This window comes from Rhipicephalus microplus, chromosome 2 (genome assembly GCF_043290135.1).
Source record: "Rhipicephalus microplus isolate Deutch F79 chromosome 2, USDA_Rmic, whole genome shotgun sequence".
NCBI lineage: Eukaryota > Metazoa > Arthropoda > Arachnida > Ixodida > Ixodidae > Rhipicephalus > Rhipicephalus microplus.
Window position 1 is genome coordinate 87,964,343 of NC_134701.1, and position 21,444 is coordinate 87,985,786.

Genomic DNA, 21,444 nt, shown 5'->3' on the forward strand with positions numbered 1-21,444 from the left:
AGCAAGCACATGACTGAGTTGACTGGTGGAACATCGTTGAGGTATTTTTCTGCAGTGGCCGTAATCAGGCTGCTGCTGCTGATGATAGTAATATGGTACAGTAGGTGATCTGGTACAGTATGGTACAATATGGTGAGACGCGTAGACAAGACAAGCGAAAGTGACAACACAGCGCACACACTCTTGCTTCCGCGGCTGTACGCGTAGCTTTTGGTGTAGGTCGAATTACTTCCATTTAGCATTTTCACTGTATCTTTATTGAGGCCGGAAAATAAGATTTATTTGCTGAAGCTGCCTGTACGCGTTGGCAGCGCAACGTGCATGCAACACGAATCCTTACACGAAACTGTATGTCCACAGGTGGATTCTCAGAAGCAATCAGTAAAGTCTCCATTTTCCGTACCAAATAAACACGAAAGACAGCTTAAGGCAAAAGCTGCTGGTGCACACGCTGGTGCAAACAATTACACGAATCTTCTAGCGGAATGGAACGTTGTCGTGTCACTGATATAGAAAGAACACAATTGGTGTCCCTTGTTCAGTGCTCTCCTACCTGCTCTATCACATGGAGTAATCGCACTTGACATTTTCATTTGAAACCTTTGTGTAACGCTCTGAAACCGCGCATTCCAACTCAATGGGAGCTGTGAAATTCGGTATAAAAATTCGCCTTCCTTTGTAAGCTTCGCATGCAGATTTCAAGAAAGACGCTATTAGTTCTTGGCATTCAGCGCTTCGTTGATTTCGCGTTCATCGATGATGGCGTAGTCGTCCACGCCTTGAAGTTCAAATTCTTGGGCAGAGGCAGCCGAGACTAACGCTGTCAGAGACTGGTTCATATCACCTTCAGGCTCCTGGAAGACAGGGAAGCAGACGCGAAAATTCAGAATCACAAACAAGTCTAAAAAATATTAGCGCTTTGTGCGGCACAACAACAAAAACTGCAACAGTGTAGTTGAATTTATCTTAACAACCTGGAGTTTTTAACCCATTGCATTTGAATGTGGGTAACCACCGTTCTCGCACTCCATACAAACAGAATACCGCCATTTTGACCTGAAGCGCTACACTTCAACTGTTTCTAACGTTTCTCTTTACCCATCACAATGACATTAGAGGAAGCGAAGCGCCTTTTAAAAAACAAACATGAAGTCGTGGGCAAATCAGGAAATACAGATTACACATGCTAAATATAACTCCATAAGCATCGTACAGATTGCCATCTGTTTCGGTTTTGCAGAAGCACGAAAATTTGCGAGAACGTATCCCAAGAATTCTCATTGTCTATAACTGTTGATGATGATATATGGTGTTTTTTGGCGCAAGGGCCATTTGATGGCCAAAGAGCGCCAGTTCATAAGACAGGAATGTGGACAATGATTGTGATAAGCGGCTGTATAAGGGCCATAAAATTCTTCGCGGTAAGGCGGGTAAAAACATACAATTAATAAAATCATGACCATGCCGTGAAAGGTGTGTGTGGTGCGAATAGATGGCAAAAATTAATGACAATAAAAACGATGGTGGACATGTATGGCAATAGCACAAGTGCCCCACTGGTTCATATCCTTGCGTCCAAGGGCCGTGAGGCAAGTGCTTTATTGTGTAGCCACCGCAGCAAAAACCTCTGGAGAGGTCATGCTACAGTATGCCCGGGTATATGACATGAAAGCTATGAATTTTTTTCAAAAACGCTAACAATGATTTTTGACTGAAAAGCGGTTCCCTACCGACGAACATTGCAGGGTGTAAAGGTATATGTTGTCGGTAGGGTGAAGGAAAGTGTTGTTTTCTTAGAGTGTCCAATTGTTTGCACTGAATTAAAATGTGAAGAACTGTTAGTGCTTCACCACATCTGTCACACAATGGTGGATCGCCACCGGAGAAAAGATATGAGTGTGTCGTGTATGTGTGTCCTATCCTGATCCTCGTTAATGTTACCTCTGTGTGACGCGATTTTGATACTGGTGGCCAATGGCCAAGGTGTGGCTTGATAACGTGTAGTTTGTTTTGTGTGTGTGTATCCCACTTGCTCTGCCAGTAGTCCCTGAGCTTTCGTTTGAGAGACGGCTCAAGAACAAGGGCCGGGATTGATGTGGGTGTAATGGCGGTGCTTTCGTGGACGGATGCAGCAAGCTGATCCGCCATCACGTTGCCTTGAATCTCACGGTGCCCTGGCACCCAGCACACAACAACATGTCGGTTGAGTGTGTAGAGTGTGCATAAAATGGAGTAAAGTGAAACGAGGACAGGGTTTTTTTGTTTTTTAAGACTGTGCAGAGCCGTTACCACACTGAGGGAGTCTGTATAAATTACTGTTTTTTGTATTTGAGATTGTTTGATGTGTTTAGCTGCCACAAGTATCGCGTAAGCTTCCGCTGTGAAGATACTTGTGCCTGGATGTAGAGAGCCAGCATCCGAAAAGGAAGGGCCAACAGCAGCGTAGAACACAGAGGAGTTAGACTTAGAGGCATCTGTAAAAAACTCAGGACGTGTGTATTTGTGTTGAAGTTGCAAGAAGTATGTTCGAATATGGGCAATAGGCGCAAATTTAGTAACTTCTAGGAAAGACACATCGCAATCTATAGTCTGCCACTGCCACGGTGGCGGGTATGCTACAGGAGCCATTAAACTGTGTTCGAGTGACACTCCAATGTCCTCAGCTAGACCTTTCAGGCGAACTGAGAAGGGCTGCCTCATTGAAGGCCTGTTTTGGAAAAGAATGGAGCTCGACAAATCATTAATAGTGGAGTATGAGGGGTGCCTCTTGTCTGCTTTCACCTGAAGGAAATATACAAAGGACATGTAGGTTCTTCGCAGATGAAGGGACCACTCATTTCATTCAACGTAGAGGCTTTCTACGGGGCTGGTGCAAAAAGCACCCGTAGAAAGGCGGATGCCCAAATGGTGCACGGGATCGAGCATCTTCAAAGCACTTTGAGTCGCAGACTGATGAACAATGGCCCCATAATCTAAGCGGGTGCGAAAAAGGCTTCTATACAGGTTCATGAGCCATTTCCTGTCACCACCCTACGTAGTACGTGACAACACTTTTATAACATTCATGGCTTTTAAACATTTTGTTTTTAAATACTTTATGTGGGGTACGAAGGTCAACTTGTTGTCCAAGATTAAGCCTAAGAATTTATGCTCGGCTTTGACGGACAGACGTTGCCCGTTCAGTCGAATGTCAGGTTCCGAGTGCATGCCTCTCTTTCGAGAGAAGAAGACACACGTGATTTTTTGTGGGTTAAGTCGAAATCCGTTTTCATCTGCTCATTTGGAGACCTTGTTTAAACCCAGCTGAACCTGCCACTCACACATTGCCAAGTTGCATGACTTGAAGCCAAGCTGGACGTCGTCGACATATGTAATATAGAACATATTGCGGGGGATTGACAAGTGCAAGGAATTCATTTTGATGAGAAAAAGTGTGCAGCTAAGTACACCACCTTGTGGCACGCCTGTTTCCTGCACAAATGTTTGGGAAAGAACCGTGCCCACTCGGACACGGAATGTCCGGTTTGACAGTAACTTTCGATTATGTGAAACATTCTTCCGTGCACGCCAAGGTGGGACAGGTCTCTTAGAATTCCAAAACTCCATGTTGTATCATAAGCCTTTTCGATATCGAGGAACACAGAGAGAAAATATTGTTTATGGAGAAAGGCGGCTCTGATCTGAGCCTCGATACGAACAAGGTGGTCTGTGGTGCATCTACTTTCTCCAAACCCGCACTGAAATGGGTCGAGCAAATTGTTTGTTTCAAGGATATGTACAAGTCGGCAGTTTATCATTTTTTCGTAGACTTTGCACAAGCAGCTTGTAAGTGCAATAGGTTTATAGCTTGAAGCTAAAGAAGGGTCCTTGCCCTCTTTCAAAATGGGAATAATTATAGCCTCTTTCCAGGAGGTAGGGATAACACCAGAAAACCAGATAGCATTGTATAAACAAAGTAAGGTTTTTCGTGTTTCGGCTGGTAGGTTTTTTAACATTTCATACACCACACGGTCAGAACCTGGGGCAGAAGTAGTGCAGGAGTTTAGAGATGTTTGGAGCTCAGCTAGACTGAGCTTGGTTATACGCCTCGTATCTAGTGGATTTGTGTTTGTGTATTCTCGTTCTGTGTTTTTGGAAAGTGTCGGTATAGTGGGACGGGCTGGATATCTGTTCAAAGTGTGCACCGAGGAAGTTTGCCTGATCTTCCAAGGTATCACCCTGAGTGTTTACGAGTGAAAGTGTGTGTACTTGTTTTCCTGCTATCCTACCGACCATGTTCCAGACTTTAGCCTCCTATGTGTATGAATTGATCCCTGACAAAAACTTCCGCCAGCTTTCTCTTCTGGCCTGCCGACGCGTTCTCCTGCCTTGAGACTTTTATTTCTTAAAGCTCTCAAGGTTTTCCGCTGTCGGCGAGTTTCGCAGCAACCTCCATGCCCTAATCGGTTCCTTTCGCGCATTAAGACACTGTGTATTCCACCATGGAACGTGTCGCTTGCCGGGCTGTCCAGATGTTTGTGGGATGCATTTGGCTGCTGCGTTAATAAGGAGAGCTGTGTAGTACTGCACAGCTTCATCTATATCCAACATAACTGAGCATTGTTATGAAACTGTTCCCAGTCGGCTTTGTGTATGAGCCATTGGGCAACTCGTGGAGGACATTCGTATGATGTTTCTGTACTCAAAACAACAGGAAATTGGTCACTTCCGTAGGGATTATTTAGAACTTTCCATTGAAGTAATGGCACAAGTGAAGGAGAAGCGATGCTGAGATCTATGGAAGAGTAGGTTTTGTTGGCAAGGGTATAATATGTTGCCTCTTTCCTATTTAACAGACAGGCACCGGAGGAAAAAAGGAACAGTTCAATCAGACGACCTCGTGCATCGCAGCGAGAATCACCCCATAGACTGCTATGAGCATTCAGGTCACCAAGGACCAAATAAGGTTCGGGTAGTTGATCTATTAGAGACTCGAATTCTAGTTTTCCAAGGCGGTGGTGTGGGGGTATGTACAGAGAGCAGATTGTGACGAGCTTGTTGAAAAGAACTGCTCGAACAGCCACTGCCTCTAGTGTTGTTTGCAGTGGTAAATGTGTGCATGCTACTTTTTGATTAACAATAATGGCTACACCGCCGGATGATGCCGCAGCATCATCTCTGTCCTTTCGGAAGAGAGCATACCGACGCAAAAAATACGTGTTTTCAGATTTTAAATGAGTTTCCTGTACACACAGCACTTTCGGCGAATATTTGCAAAAGAGCTCTTGAACATCATCGAGGTTTCTAAGGAGTCTTCTGACGTTCCAATGTATTATTTGTGTTGCCATATTGGAGGTAACGTAGTGCTGTGTGTAAGGAAAAATGGGTGTGTCTGCTTCTTAAGCTAAGCGTTAAGACTCAAAGAACAGGGCCGTCGCCAGGCCCCGTTATTGGATTTTTATTTCTTTTGGCGCGCTCCAGGGAGCTACGCCGATCTTTCTGCACCAGGGGTACCGTGGTGTCCATTGCCTCCTCAGCGGCACTGCGTGCCCGCATTTGCGAGCTGATGTTTTGGGCTTGGGACCTCGCCTGATAAGACGAGGCCTTCATATAGGCCGACCTTGAGGTTTCCTTCACCTCGGGGGGCAAAACCTTCGGTCCTCTCGGGCTAGAGGTCGAAGGAACCTCCTTTGGTGCTGGGATACCCTGGCCGCTGCAAGAGCTTGCAGCGGCCGTGGTTGTCGCCGTGGGGACGAGTGGCAGGGCAGCCTTGGCTGTTCCCGCCGTGGGTGGGGGCATTGGCGACCGCCTGGGCACACTGTGCCTGGCATGGGCAGTTGCCGCAGGCCGTTGTAGTGCTGCCCCCTGTTGCGCTTCATCGGAAAACGATGGTTTGTTTGTGAAAAGACCAGATACTTGTTGACGGGCTTCTCGGAAAGTAATGTTTTGTGTGATTTTGATTGTAACAATTTCTTTTTCCTTTTTTCATGTTGGACAGGTTCGGGAGTACGCGGGATGGGCACCATCGCAGTTTGCGCAGTGGGCCCCATCCTCCACCTTACACTCGTCCGTAGCATGTCCTGTGGTGGCACACTTTCCGCAGGTGAGTTGGCCGCGGCAACTCTGAGACCAAAACGCTGGAATTCGAAGCAACGTCGTGGGTTGGGAATGTAGGGTATTCAACTTCAAGTATCCTGTTTCGAGATGTTCAGGCAGAGTACTGGTGCAAAATGTCACAATTATGTGTTTTGTTGGGATTTCCTTCTTATCACGCCTAATTTTGGTTCTTTGTACTTGTGTCACTTGCTGGTCCTTCCAGCCCTCGAGGAGCTCATCTTCAGTCAGGTCAAGCAAGTCTTGATCAGATACAACGCCTCGGGAAGTGTTGAGTGAGCGGTGTGTTGTAATTGAGATAGGTATGTTTCCAAACGATTCTATTTTTGATAGGTTTTCATACTGGCTCCGATTTTGTACCTCGAGGAGGAGATCCCCGCTGGCCATTCTTGTAGCCTGGTAACCTGGTCCAAGTGTAGTGGTGAGGCATTTGGAAACAACGAAAGGCGAAATAGTTCTGGCGTTCTTTTCAGCGGTTTCACAATGGATTACATGGTAGCGGGGAAAGGTTTCTTTCGGTTTGTTGAAATAATTGCAAAAGTCTTCGGTGCACCCTCTCTTCGAGAGAGTACGATCGTGCAATGAAGGGAGAGAAGAAAAAGCCATAAACTAAATACGAGTTCGGCAGCCATGCCAGCCGCCCACCATGAAGCCAACACGGACACGGGGACGTGACAAGTCCTAAATTTATATGAGGACTGTCAACGTCAGCTGTACACAGCCGCTATAACCAAATATATTGTGCCCAAGACAGAGCACATACACAAGGTTAACCCTTGCCGCCAGGAAAAATTGGAAGTAAAATGACGTGAGGAGAAGACAGGAAAGATGTAAAGTGAGAACAAAAGACGAAGATGTAGGGAGAGAGAGATAGGAAAAGGCGACGGCCGATTTCCCCTGGGTGGGTCAGCCCAGGGGTGCCGTCTACGTGAAGCCGGGGCCAAAGGGGTGTGTTGCCTCTGCCGGGGGGCCTTAACGGTCCAATCACCCAGCGTCGGCTCAACCCCCAGGATCCCCTTTTCCCCGGCCACGGCAAAGCCACGCACGGCTAGGCGTGGGAGGGAGTAGAAACTCCCCCGTTAGCTCGGGTCCGTGGTGTCGCTACACACCAAACGCCTACTTGCGCAGGCGCCCCTGCGGGGACGTCTATAACTGTACGCGCCAGTTAGTTGGCTAACTTAAGTGTGGATTCGTCTTTATACGACAACCTCCGGTGAAGTGGAAGTCACTTTGGCGCAGCATTACTTTCATACCTAATTTTTTATTGGGAACTGCGGTTACATGTGCCCTCGAGGCGAATTCGCGCTGTTTCCAAAGGCGTTCCAGTGCTATCGCGTTATCGAAGAGGCATTGACGGCCTCGTGTATTTCGTTACAAAATCTTCAGAGAACAGAACTGGGTTTTCTATGACCTGTCATTTCTAGCCACGCTATTTCGATGATGCGTAATGATGAGCTATATGTCTTCAAGACAAACTCGTTCTCTTTCTGGCTTGGTTGGCTTTTATGTTGTTTCTGCCTGTTGGTTTAAGTTCTTAACATCTGTGTTTATTCACTATTTTATTCGCTTTTCTTTTCATATGACGAGCATATTGCAGACCGGAAGCTTTACACGGAACTGCCACCATTCCTTCATTATTTTGGTCGTCTACTTCTCGTCAGGTGACATCATGATCGCGAGGTTTCGTGTAATCACCGTTTTGTTCTCTGACGCGTGCCGTAAAGTAGCTTTGCATTCGGATCAATGAAATGGTTGCAATAAAGCGAACCAGTAGAGAGCGATAGCATTTTGTGGCACGCGCTGGAGCGAACTCCTCTCCCTGTACTACCCTTCCCTCTAGCGCTCCCAGCGCACTCACCGTGAAAATAAAGAGGAAGCGCCTTAAGTGTACGACAAATACCTCTAACTGCAATCGTTCTTCATGAACTGAATAAATTATTTATTGGCATTTTACGTCTCAAAAACAATGGTATGATTATGTGAGACTTTGTAGTGGAAGGTTTCGGAAGTTTCGACCACCTGAGCGTAGAGCTGTGCGCCGCCCCCGGTTTCGCTTCAGCCGTATGCGATGCTGCCGAAGTTTGGAGAGATAACACGCCACCAACGCGCAATAATTGCAGTGCGCTGCCGTTTGTAGGTAGATACAAAGTGTGAATCACCTGTGGCATATAACCGCACACCAGCGGCACATACCCGTCCGTGGATATGTGCCACTGTCTGACGGGAAGTGTTTGACGACGTACGCGCCGGCCTCGTGACATTAATAATGTCTTGACCAGCGCGTCTTATTCGTGAAGCCATCTTACCCTCCCATGCTAATTTTGGTTCACGCCAGGTTAAGGAGGTGACCATTAGAGCATCCAAACGTAAGTGGATAGATAGATCGATTCAAAGTCACCGAAGTTCGCTAAGAAATGCTTCGCATATAAAAAGCCCTGTCGGTCTTTTAAATGCGAAACATTTAATGATGAACTTCGGCGACTTTTGGCGTGTACATCTGTCTGTCTATCAAGCCGCTTACGTATGGGTGCTCTCGTGGTCGCCCTTTTAACTTGGCGTGTACGAAAGTTCGCATGAGAAGCTAAGATTTTTGACGAATATGGCTGGCTGGTCAAGACATGAATACTATCACAATCCCGTCGCGTACGTCATCCAACAATTCCCGCCAGCAGTGGCACATACCCACGAACGGGTATGCACCGCTCGTATGCGGGTATGTGCCACAGGTGATTTGCACTTAGTATCTACCCAGGAAAGAGGAGCAAAATATGGGCAGTTTTGACGCGTCAGCGTTCAAAAATACCTGACAATAGTAGCGTCAACCCGGATACTGCAAAGAACAAATGTCGTTGTTTCAGGTAGAATCAAACCTAAGCATTCTGCGTGGTGAAGAATTATTTGACCCCAGAGCTACGCAAGCTCTCAGAACTACGTTTCAAATAGACGCTAATTTTCGTGAAACGTCAACAGTGGTTTCTGTGCTGCCTACCAAATTTTATAAATTTTGCACATGTAGTCGTTTGATACAGCCGTCACGTCGGGTTAACATCGATTGTAGTTAGTTGCCATGCGCTGAAATTTGTTTATGTAGCAGCGTCCAGGGCTAGCATCCTCGTGAGTGTCAGCGCTTCATATTAGCTTCGGGTGCTTCTAATAGGTATGTTCCTGTTGACATCGTTCACAAGTGCGAACAACTAGATATATACACATCGGCAACTCTTCAGCATATGTTTGTGCGTGCAACATTGATACATATATTTAGCGTAATTTTATGGCATGTAACTCAATAAAAAAATTGCAACACGGTCACCTTCCCTCCGCCTGCTTCGGATACCACCGATTCTCAGGTATACAGGGGATCTGCCGATATTTTTGTGGACCGACAGGGCAGCGGTGCACCACCGCCGCCGGTATCCTTACCCAATATCGAAAGAAAAAAACACAGTAAATAAAACACACCAGTAGGACACAAACATGGGTGCTCTGCGTGCCAGCCCAGTATTTTACCACTGATCCACGATGGTTCTTGGAAATTGTGTGCCAAATTTCCTCAGGCAGCCTTGATTTCATGAAAGGTATTGCGTTAGTATGAATATTAATGCGCTTTAGAATAGCAAAGAAACAAGCACTCGTCACACATTGCGAAGAGCATAACGAATGGGTCGTTCAATATTCGAACGCATCACAAAAGCTTGTTTTGGTCACGTAGTAGAGAGATTTTGTTGGACGTTCTTACGGCCCACTCCGCTCCGAGTAGTCCCGTTAATCTGTAAAGGAGCGGCGCGCAATATTCCCGTTTCAGTAATGCGTTTGCCGTTCCGGAGCGGAATATTCACAGTTTCTGTACCCTCTGGCCAAGTTCAGCCTAGTTAAATAAAATTACAGACCATTTTTACAAAGTAAAAGAAATATGCATAACCTATTTTTTCACGAATTATTCGGAGTTGCTCTCACAGTGCGTTAGTGGATCATTTCATCGAAGAAAAATAAAGCATCAACTTGAAGATAGTCACGCGATAGTCGGCGAGGTTGCAATCCAGAGCACGAGATAGGACGCGTGCTGCGTCTTCCTCTGCTTAGGAAAACGCCAGCGACGCTCCACGCTCCGCTCAGCCAACCCGTAAGCGGAGTGTGGGCCTCGCTGCGTTAAGCCGCTTATGGCTGGGGTAGAGGGCGCATGTGCACTCGCGTTCCTGTTCCGTTTAGCTGTCGAGCGGAGCGTAAAAACGCAAAACTAAAGCTCTCGTTCAGCTAAACGAAGTGACAACAGCTCCCAATCACACACCCGGTGCTCGAAGTCACGCTCAGCCCAAAGACGCGACAGCAGGCCCTCACTCACTCTCAGCACCCAAGGCCCAAATCAGCCAGGTGCAGCCCATCGGTGTCTCGTTTATCCACACGAGGTGCCGGAGACGTGTCCAAGTCGGTGGTCTGGCAGCGGGGCTTCCTATATTCTGCTCTGACCCTTGCTAGAATTATTTTGCGCTCGTAAACGTCTGCTTCCTCCATCTCAACTTCCAAGTGATTGATGTCAACTGCATCCTCTACTTCCTTGATTCTTTTGAGTTCCTTATACTGCTCAATCAAAACTTGGTGAATACGTCGTAACTCGCAGATTGGCGGGCGATCCTATTGCCGAAGACGCTCGATGTCTGCGATGACCTGCGTGACAGCCTTGCGTGTTGAGAAAAACGTTGAAAAAAAGACGAGCCGCCGTGCCCATGGTGAAGCCCACCCGTCGACCTCTTCTTGTTTCCGAACACAGAAATAATCTTCAAGTTGATACTGCCCTCTTCTTCGTTTACTTAAAATCTTTACCTTCCTCCGAACCCCCCTAATAGCGCATGACGATGAAGAACACTAAATACACAGCCAGGTTCTTAGTACACAATACTAGTCAGTAATTATGAGAGTTACAAGTCAGTCTATATGGAACAATCTAAGTTCTCTCCTGTGCCGGCTCTTTCAGCGGTATTTCCGATGCTTGTTCCCAATGCGTGCTTTCAAAGTGTTCCCCATGGTGGCCTTTGAGTTAGCACTTTTAGTTCGCTTGAACAATGATAATGCAGTCTCTTCCACGATGTTTTTCTGTAGCTTGCTTAGGACAGTTTCCTTGATTTTCTTGTCTTGCTTTCGTTTACTTTAGAAGCACCAGCCGTCTCTTTCTGTCTTGGTCAGCTCTCTTTTACGCGGCTGTCGTGGTCTTTCGGCATTCTTTGCTGAAATAAAATGGGTCATTCATATCCCCCTCAAGGTTGACGTTTGTAGCTTCCTAGAAGAGGAGAACCTACATGCAGTACAAGGGACTTGCAACTGTGTCCTCGTGGTAGTGCTTTATTTTCACTCGCTTTAAGAAGTAGTCTTGTCTTGCTTCCGCCAGACACTTCTAACCATGTTGGTGGTGACATTATTTGGTCTGGAGCTGTCTTACGCGTAAATTCACCTTTAAGACCTGGCGGTTCACATTTGCGATATTCACAAGCTTCCCAGCTTCCTATCAAAGAAATGCCTTCTACCATGATCAACTAAGTTGTTGTAAATATTCTGTAATTATCTTCGTTAGTACAGTCCGTTGTAATTAATTTTTAAAGTCGCGGAGGGAGTCTCCAGACGTAGAGGTTGCTTTTAGGTGTTGGGCTCTTGGTTTGCTGTCGTTGGAACCCTGGTTTGTAGGCTGGTGTTTTACTTCAATTTTTGTCCCGAGGCCGACTCATCTAGTTTATGTGCAAGAAGATTGCCATTCGGCACGTAATAGCTAGATAGTGGTGACGCAGATGGAGAGTATTTCCCTTTCTTCTTCTGCTCTCATCCGTTGTTTTATCGATTCCACATGACTTTGCCCTGCTCTTTGTGCAACTTCAATATTATACTCCACTCTCACCCTCGCTAGAATAATCTGGCGTTCATAAACTTCAGCTTATTCTAATTCTGCTTCTAAATGATCGATGTCAACTGTGTTTTCAATCTCCTCATCGATTCCTCTGAGAAGCTTGCAGTGTTAAATCAAAATTTGGTGAAACTTCTTCAACTCACATATTGATGGGTGGTCCATATGTCAAAGGTGTTCGATATCTGCAATGACCTGCGGGATGGCCTTGTGTGTTTGACTCCGCCTTTCGTAGAGAGCCTCCATTATCCAGTCCAGTGTCGGAAATGAGAGCTCACTGGCCAGTCGTGTCAGTAGGCGAAGTCAGAGTCAACACGGCATCCACCACAGAATGTTCGCACAATGAATACCCGTCACTTGTCGGGCTGTCGCTCTTCATGATCTTGTGCATATCGGGCCATCGTCATGAAGGTTGAGTTGATTGATATGTGGGGTTCAACATACAAAAACCACCATATGATTACGAGAGACACAGAAGTAGAGGGCTCCGTTTTCTTTATGGAGATTTATGGTTACTGCGGATCCACTGTAGATTTCTTCCAGTATGGCTAATAAAGTTCGTCGATCCACTGGTCCCGTAGTTCATGCATTACTGCTGTTTCGACTGAGTAAGACGCCTTTTCGTAAATCATGAAAGTGTTGGGGTTGCTTGTATTCCACGAATTGCTTTATTACCTAATTGATAGTATCAATATGGCTTATTGTGGAGTAGCCTGTACGAAATGCTGCTTGGTCCTTTCGTTGACGGAACTTTATTATTTTAGGTCATTGACGTATCCCTTAGGGATGAAAACTATGTTAGCGTTCTTCCAAGATTTTTGTACCCTTCCCGTCAAGAGACATTTTGTATACGAGTTGGCCACTTTTTCTAACATCCGCCATCTTTCAGCCGTTCCATTGTTACAATAACCCCACCAGCGACGTTGCCTCTTTGCATTCTTTCTGGGGCTTTTCTTGCTCGCCCTTTCGTTACTGGTAGGATTTCCAATTCTTCTGGGCTATTATTGCTTCTCATGCTATCATCCTGGTTATTCCTACTTGTGTACAGCTCTTTGTAGAACTTTTCCGCCACCTTGACTATCCTATCCGTATAGCTTACGACATTGCCTTCCTTTTACCTTATGCATACATGGAATTTTTGCATGTGCACAAGTTTGCCTTCACAGCTTTAGGCGTCTGCAGCTTTTTGCAGCCTGCTGAATTCCCTCCGTGTTATACTTTCGGATTTTGGTTGTCTTGCGCCTATTGATTTACCCCCAAAACTCTAAAAGCTCTATTTTGTTGGTTGCATTTAGAAATTTTATTGTTTGTCATCTCTCAATGAGATTTTTCTTCTCCTGAAATAATTTGCCAGTGTCTTATGGCACACTCTTTGATGATACCAGTAAGATTCCAGTTCATTATGTCAACGCTAACGTCGGGGACCTCATTTAGAGCCTCGAATCTATTCTGAAGCGAACCTATGGATTCATGTACATTCCCTCTAAACACTAGCTCATTAACAGGCTTCTTGCGTATCAGTTTATGTTCTTTCCTTTAGGGCCAGACCTCCTTGTAGCGTAGCTTGTGCGCCCCCCGTTGTCGTTGTGCGTAACCACCAGTGGCACATACCCGAGAGAGCGGGTATGTGCCACAGGGGATAGACGGGTATGTGCCACAACGGAAGGGGAGAGATTATCTCGTGACTACTATCACAAAGAAAAGAGGCGAGATGGCAGTTCTCGCATTGTTCACTATGTGGACGGACGGACGGATTAACGCAGAGACGGATGGACGCATGGTCGGGCGGACGCTTCGTCTCACTCGTCATCATTCACTCTACGGATATGCCGCGATTTTTTTAAATCTAGGTGAATACGAGCACTTACCACTTCATCGCCGCTGCATCGAAGCTTGCCAACTACTTCTACATCCTGTACAATGCCTGGGTGTGCACACAGAATGATTTCATGGTCATATTTAGTTTCGCCATTAGGACTTCGCCACGTCCATTTACGGTTAGCCCGTTTTCTGATGAAGGTAATCAAGATCGGCAAATTATACGTGTTGTAAACTCTACTAACGTTTCCCCTCTGGCATTTCTATAGCCGATGCCATATTCCCGAACTGCATGGTCCCCGGCCTGTTTCTTGTCTACTTTGGCATCAAAGTCGACCACCAGAGTAGTATACTTATTAATGGCTGACTCTACGTCTTCCTCAAAGCTTTCAACCAAATTATCATCATGGTCGATGTAGACACGTAGGTCTGTACTAACTTCATACTATACACTTCTTAACCTAATTATGATAACTCCTACCCTCTCACTGATGCTGTAGTATTCTTCCATATGTAGTTGATTACAAATATCCGATGTTACAAATAATCAATGTAGTTGATTGCAGATATCATTTTATATATTTCTTTAAAAAGCTATCAGGTAGGCACGGTATATAATCAAACATATACGTCCGCAAATGTAGGCATTCTGAAACGACCACTGGGTGTAGTAGCTCCACAATAACATGCACCATGTATGCTTACTTTTCTTTTTTTTAAATGTTAGTACAACGCCATTACAGAGCTCCAGTGACGAACAAGTGTAGAAAGGAGCTCTTGAAGTCTATGCTGCAACTCATGGTGTGCACACTCTTTCAACATTATCTATGGGAAAGTATTTTTTGCACTATAAAATGAGTTCTACTGCTGACATGAAGTATAGAGCACATTTAAAGACACACAGACAGAAACAAAAAAAAGAATAATGACAACTTTTTAAAGGGAACCCTTATGGAATGCGAAGCAGCAGCGTTGTGCACGGACGTAGTCGAAGTTTTCATGCCTTGTCGCTGTCGTTGGTCTTCCACTGCTGACGTTTTCGTTCAGCCTCCCTGACTCGCACTTCGTGGGTGTGGCGAATGCGACACCACCATTGTCAAATGCGATTGGCTCTGCTAACCCACGCAACGCTGGCAACGACGGGCGAAGGAGGTTCGCTTTCTAGCGTCATCTCCATCGCAGATAAACAAGCTGAGTGTTCACTCTATGCGCACTCGAGCATTGCTTGAGGTAAAGAGGGTGAAGTAATAGAGGTGACACGAGACGAGCACGTGGCAGGCGAGGGAGTTAGGCCACCGTGCACTGCGAGGGAAGGCGTGACCTACTTGGCACCACCCTAACACCTGCGGCTAGGGTTGCACGGTGTGGCGTCTTGGCACGGAGACACAGACGGACAGCGTTGCACAGATTAGTGAAAGACCTCCTTCGCATCTAAAAATACATCTGCACTGTTTCACTAAAGCCTACTAAACAGAAATCTCGCTAAGATAATGTGTACATGCTCTAAATTAAATCGAGTAAGAGAGTTCCAGATCTTTTCCACTGGAGCTACCTGAAGAAGAGTTTCTGAAGAATTCTGGTAGTGCAGGAGGTTCAGTGCAACAGTCCACGCCCAACGGTGCCCGTCCAGCAGGCGTTTGGTTTCGTCCCAAAACACCAACTTGGTGAGAGTCTTCAGTTTATGAAGGACAGTTCGAATATTGGAGCTCAACGGCAGTACAGCACCGCCGTTTTTGGAGCAGGGGTCATGGCGTATTTCATAAGGCACCATGAGCTGAAACAAGAAACTTGCAAGTAATTACCACGATAATAAAGAGATGTGTTCTGGCGCGAGGGCGAAGCACAGCCATAAAGCGCCATGTCAAGTCAACATTTCTGTGAGTCACGCCGCATCGAAAGAGACAAGAAAGGGCCTGTGCATTTTTAAACGATCTGTAATCAATCGCTGCAAAAGTACATACTTATAGTTGTGCGCTAGAGACCTTAACTATGGACAGAAAATTTTGCTTCATGACCATGCCTCGAAACTTGAAGAATACCTACGTAAGTCACACTAATGCCTAAGTGTCGCATGAGTGTAAGGACAACGAGCCACAACGTTTACTCTGTGCTTACGCCTAGTCTTAGAGCAAATGCGGGACACCTTATCCACATAGGGCTTGGCAAAACCATTTTTTGCTTGCCTTTTTTCCGGTGTGTTGCTAGCACTTGAACTCACTTTTTTAACATTGTGCTGCCTACTCAACAAGCAAGCTGCCCAGGTAAGCCGAGCTGAGTTGGAGACTCACTTGATTCCAAATATTTGATCTGCCAGTTTTTGTCACTTTTAAACATGAATAAACATTTCATCCTACTCACGACGTGGACGGACCAGGAATTAACCACACCTCCTGGCGCGTTGGCCGTCCCTTTAAAAAAGTACCGAGGTGAACTTTACAGACTTTTATATTGCTACGTGCATGCATATTGATATTCTAGGAGGCAACGCACGTGGGTGCCTGACGAGGAAGACGAAGGGTTGTCTCCGCTGAATCGCTGGCGAACTAGTCACGCCATTACCGCTTGTTTTAAATACACCTAATCCTCAGCCTTGTCGATACGGCGTCTCTTATTTTCCGTAACATATTTCGTGGAGGTGAAATGTTCCCCGCCTTCACCACGAACCTTCGCAGTGGCCGCACCGTTCAGTCTCCGGCCATGGCTACCAATGACAACAACCCGTCAGCGTATCCATCTGTAGATCCAGCCGCTACATACCAGATGATGCCCTACCCCCGTGATCCCGGTACATTCTCCGTGCAACCTGGGCTTGACGTTGACTACTGGATCCGTATGTACGAGCGTGTTAGCCAGGCACACCAATGGGACCCTACCATGATGCTCGCCAACGTAATATTTTGCTTGGACGGCACCCCACGTGACAGGTTCGACGCCCATGAGACCGAGCTCACCAGCTGGGATATCTTCAAGGAGCGACTACGCGACATCTTTGGGGACCTGTCCCGTCACCAAATGGAAGCGCGAAAAGAACTCGCCACTCGTGTGCAGTCCTCAACTGAGTCGTATGTCACGTACATACAGGACGTGCTCGCATTGTGCCGGAAAGTGGACGAGCAAATGACAAAGAGTAACAAGGTGGGCCACATACTCAGGGCCTCGAGGACGACGCCTTCAACTTGCTCGTGTACACCAACGTCACTACCGTAAATATTATCAAGGAATGCCACCGCTTCAAAGTGGCCAAGCGCCGCCATGTTTTACCTCAATTTACGCAGCTACCAAACACGGTTGTTACGTCGACCTGCACCGATCTCGGTGCCGCACCACCCATGCAGAACAATGTGACAGGTGTAGTTCAACGGGAGCTTGGGGCGCCAAGTCCGGCACCATTTACTCCACTTGCACTCGACCATGGCGCCGCACAAACGCCTCCAGCGGTCTCCGTTATTCAAGCCGTCGGGAGGCAGGAAATCGCAAAACTTGGTTTTCCTGAGGCCTGCTCTGTTTCCCGACCCACCTCCAGACCAATGACAATTAATGCACCACCCTATGACTCACAGTTTCTTCCGCGATCCCACAATCCGACGGAATGGAGAACAGCAGACGGCAAACCGACCTGCTTCCGCCACCACTGAGTTGATCATATCTCCCGTTATTGCCGCAGCACATCAACGCCCTCAGACTGAAGCCCATTTTCCTCTTCTCGCCTATACGAGGACTCCCGTCAGTATTCAGTCGTGTGTACTTTTTTCCGACCTCCCTAACAGCCGCTCCACCGCTCGTTGGCCGTCACCTCAACGCCACCGTTCCCCATCACCCCCACCACGCCGCTATTCGTCACCGGTCAACTATAGATCAACTCGGATGAAAAACTAGACCATGCAGCTCCGGGAGGTAGTGCCGCATCGATCGCGACTCATCCAAATCCTCCATTGACGCTCCCCACTAATACTAACTTGATTGAGGTGTATGTAGACGGTATTTCTTCGACGGCGTTAGTTGATATTGGAGCTCAAGTGCCCATAATGAGTGCCAATCTGTGTCACCTACTCAGAACAGTCCTCACGCCAGCATTGACTAATGCCCTCCGTGTCGCTGATGGTGGAACTGTGGCCATCACTGGAATGTGTACCACTCGTGTTAGCATTGACGGCCGCCATGTCCCCGTTTTCCTTACGGTACTTGAAAATTGCCCTCACAACCTAATCTTCGGCATGGACTTTCTATCGACGCAATTCTACCCTGATCGATTCTGACGCAGGTACTCTCTGCCTAGAACTTGCTCTTCTCACGGATCCCCATCCTGAACACCCGAACAGCCTGTGCGCCACTGACTTTATCCGGATAACACCTAAAGCTATCAGATTCGTTGAATTGGCAACACCCCCTCCTATGCTGGACGGGTACTATATCGTGACGCCGATTGGTGATGTTCTCCTGGCGCATGACTTTACTGTCCCAAACTCCATCGTAACCATGGCCTCTAACCGAACATATTTGCCTGTTATCAATTTCGGTTTCATAAAACAAGTGCTACCCGAAAGAATTTCGGTCGCCACTCTAAGACCCTTAATTGACGAACACGTCACCTGTTTTACGGCAGATGTATGTCCCGATCACCCACGTCACTCGCAGGATGCCACGTGCCTCGATGCGACCTTACTCTCCATGATCGCCGCGGACCTCAAACCTCAGAAAACAGCCGCGCTATGCCGCCTTCTGGATGCATACAGCGACATATTCGACATCCACAGCCGTCCACTCGGCCAGACTTAACTCGTCAAGCAACGCATTAACACAGGTGATTTTCATCCCATTCATCGGCGACCATGCCGGGTGTCTGCCATCGAGCGTAAAGTAATTCGACAAGAAGTCACCAAGATGCTAACCAAGGGAATTATTGAACCCTCTTCGAGCCCTTGGGCGTCCCCCGTTATGCTCGTTGAAAACAAAGATGGCGCGTGGCGCTCCTGTGTGAATTACCGCCATCTCAATAGAATTATGAAAAAGGACGTTTATCTTTACCTCGCCCGCATCGATTACGCTCTCGATTGTCTTCACGGCGCCCGAAATTTTTCTTCAATAGACCTACGTTCCGGCTACTGGCAGATTGCTGTCGTCGAAAAAGACCAAGAGAAGACTGCGTTTGTAACTTCGACGGGCTACATCAGTTCAAGGTTTTGCCGTTAGGGCTATGCAACGCCCCAGCCACTTTCGAGCGCATGATGGACTCTCTGCTACAAGGGTTCAAATGGTCAACATGTCTTTGTTGTCTTGACGATGTCGTTCTGTATTCCCCAACATTTGAGACCCGCCTTCAGCGTTTGTCAGCTATTCTCGACATAGTCCGCACTGCTGGCCTTCAACTAAACTCGTCGAATTGTCAGTTAGGCCACCAGCTGATTACGGTGTTGCGCCACTTTGTCGACGCATAACCTTCGCAGCCTGACCCGGAGAAAATTTGAGCCATCACGAGCTTTCCTGTGCCCCGATCTGTCAAGGACTTGTGGAGCTTTGTGGGACTTTGTTACTATTTTAGAAGGTTCGTTAAAGATTTTGCAACGATCGCTCGACCACTCATCGACTTTCTGAAGAAAGAAGCGACTTTTACGTGGGGTTCCGCCCAAGCTGCGTTTTCTTCTCACCTCATCACCCTTCTTACGACTCCACCTATTTTGGCCCACTCTGACCTGTCCGCTCCAACCGAAGTCCGAATCAATGCGAGTGGTCACGGGATTGGAGCCGTCCTAGCCCAACGCCAGCGGGGACACGACCGAGTTATCGGCTACGCTAGCCGCCTACTCACAGCTGCCGAGCGCAACTATTAAATAACAAAGCGTGAATATCTTGCTCTTGTTTGGACAATGTCAAAGTTCCGCCCATATTTATATGGCACAAATTTATCTGCAGTAACTGACCATCATGCGCTATGTTGGTCTACGTCACTGAAGGATCGTACTGACCGGCTCGAGCGCTCGGCTCTGCAACTTCAAGAGTATACCTACACGGTGACGTACAAGTCTGGATGCCTACATCAGGACGCAGACTGCCTGTCCCGCTACCCGGTTGCTGAGTCGAGCACAATGCCTGACACCAACACCGAGCCTTGCGTCTTTTCCCTTTCGCTAATGACATGCATCAGTTACGAGCAGCACCACGATGCGTCTTTGCGTGCTATAACTGAGCGCCTCGAATCACCATCTTCCAATCAGTCCCATCGCTCTCATTCGTGCTCCACGATGGTGTATTAAAGCGCGAAATTTTTGAGCCGGATAGACCGGCCTTGCTGCTTGTTATTCCGAAACACCTTCGCTCCGATGTTCTACATGAACTTCATGACCTTCCGACTGCTGGTCATCTTGGTGTGTCACGCACTTACGACCGAATACGCCGACGCTTGTTTTGGCCAGGGCTTGCACGCTCAGTCAGAAGATACGTTGCGGCTTGTGAGAAATGGCAGCGCCGCAAAACACCATCGACACTTTCCTCCGGATTCTTTCAACCACCTGACATTCCGTCAGAACCGTTCTTCCGCGTTGGCTTGGACATACTTGGCCCTTTACCTTTGTCTCCCTCGGGTAACGAGTGGATAGCCGTGGCCACCGACTACGCCACACGTTATGCTATCACACGAGCTCTTTCAAACAGCTGCGCCACAGATGTGGCCGACTTCCTCCTCAAGGACGTGATTTGGCAACACGCAGCCCCATGGCAGCTGCTTACAGACCGTGGCCGCACCTTGTTGTCGAAGGTCATAGCCGACATCTTGCAGTGCTGTCAAACGGCACATAAGCTGACTACTTCATACCACCCACGAATCAATGGGCTGACGGAGCGTCTAAATTGACATGCTCTCTATGTTTATTTCTACCAACCACACCGACTGGGATCACACGTTGCCGTACGTCACATTTGCCTACAATTCTTCACGCCATGATACTGCCGGTTACTCCCCATTTTTGCTGCTGTTTGGCCGAGAAACAACATTGCCTCCAGACAACGTCATACCATCCCCTACAGTCCGATTAGTGAATATGCCATGGACGCCATCACCCGGGCCGCTCATCACGCGAAAACACCCATACTCGCCTTCTGACCTCTCAAGAGAAGCAACCGCCTTTCTATGACCAACAACACCGCGACGTACACTTTCCGCCCGGTTCTTTCGTCCTGCTCTGGTCTCCGACTCATGAAGTTGGCTTGTCTGAAAAACTGCTTACTCGCTACAGAGGTGCATACCGAATTCTTCGTGTGGTTACTCCCGTAACATACGATATTGGTCCTGCCACCCCGTCGCCTTCGTGCGCCCAACAGTCTACCGATATTATACATGTTGTGCACTTCAAGCCCTACTACTTTCGTAGTGACGTTGACATTTAGATGCGCCGAGACGGCGCTTGTGCACCGAGGGTTATGCTACAGGCATCCATATTGATATTCTAGGCGGCGACGCGCGTGCGTGCCTGACGAGAAAGACAAAGGGTTGTCTGCGCTGGATTGCTGGTGAACCGGTCATGCCATTACCACTGGTTTTAAGTACACGTAATCCCCAGCCTCGTCGATACGGCGTCTCTTCTTTTCTGTAATAATATTATAGCCCTAAATACAAACGCCAGTATCGATAACCCTAAAAACAATGCCGTGAT

The 21,444-nt window shown here is 47.4% G+C and overlaps 1 protein-coding gene across 1 annotated transcript in view; it reads right to left on the reverse strand.

Annotated features, from left to right (window-relative positions):
* Nucleotides 1-234: 234 nt before the first annotated feature.
* Nucleotides 235-21,444, reverse strand: part of LOC119169450 (uncharacterized) — a 42,138-nt gene continuing 20,928 nt past the window's right edge. Inside the window, exons 3-4 of the mRNA XM_075883646.1 lie at nt 15,351-15,572; nt 235-854 (exon numbers count right to left, since the gene is read on the reverse strand). Coding sequence (XP_075739761.1) covers nt 714-854; nt 15,351-15,572 — 363 coding nt within the window. The 3' untranslated portion in view covers nt 235-713. The remainder of the gene's footprint in view (nt 855-15,350; nt 15,573-21,444) is intronic.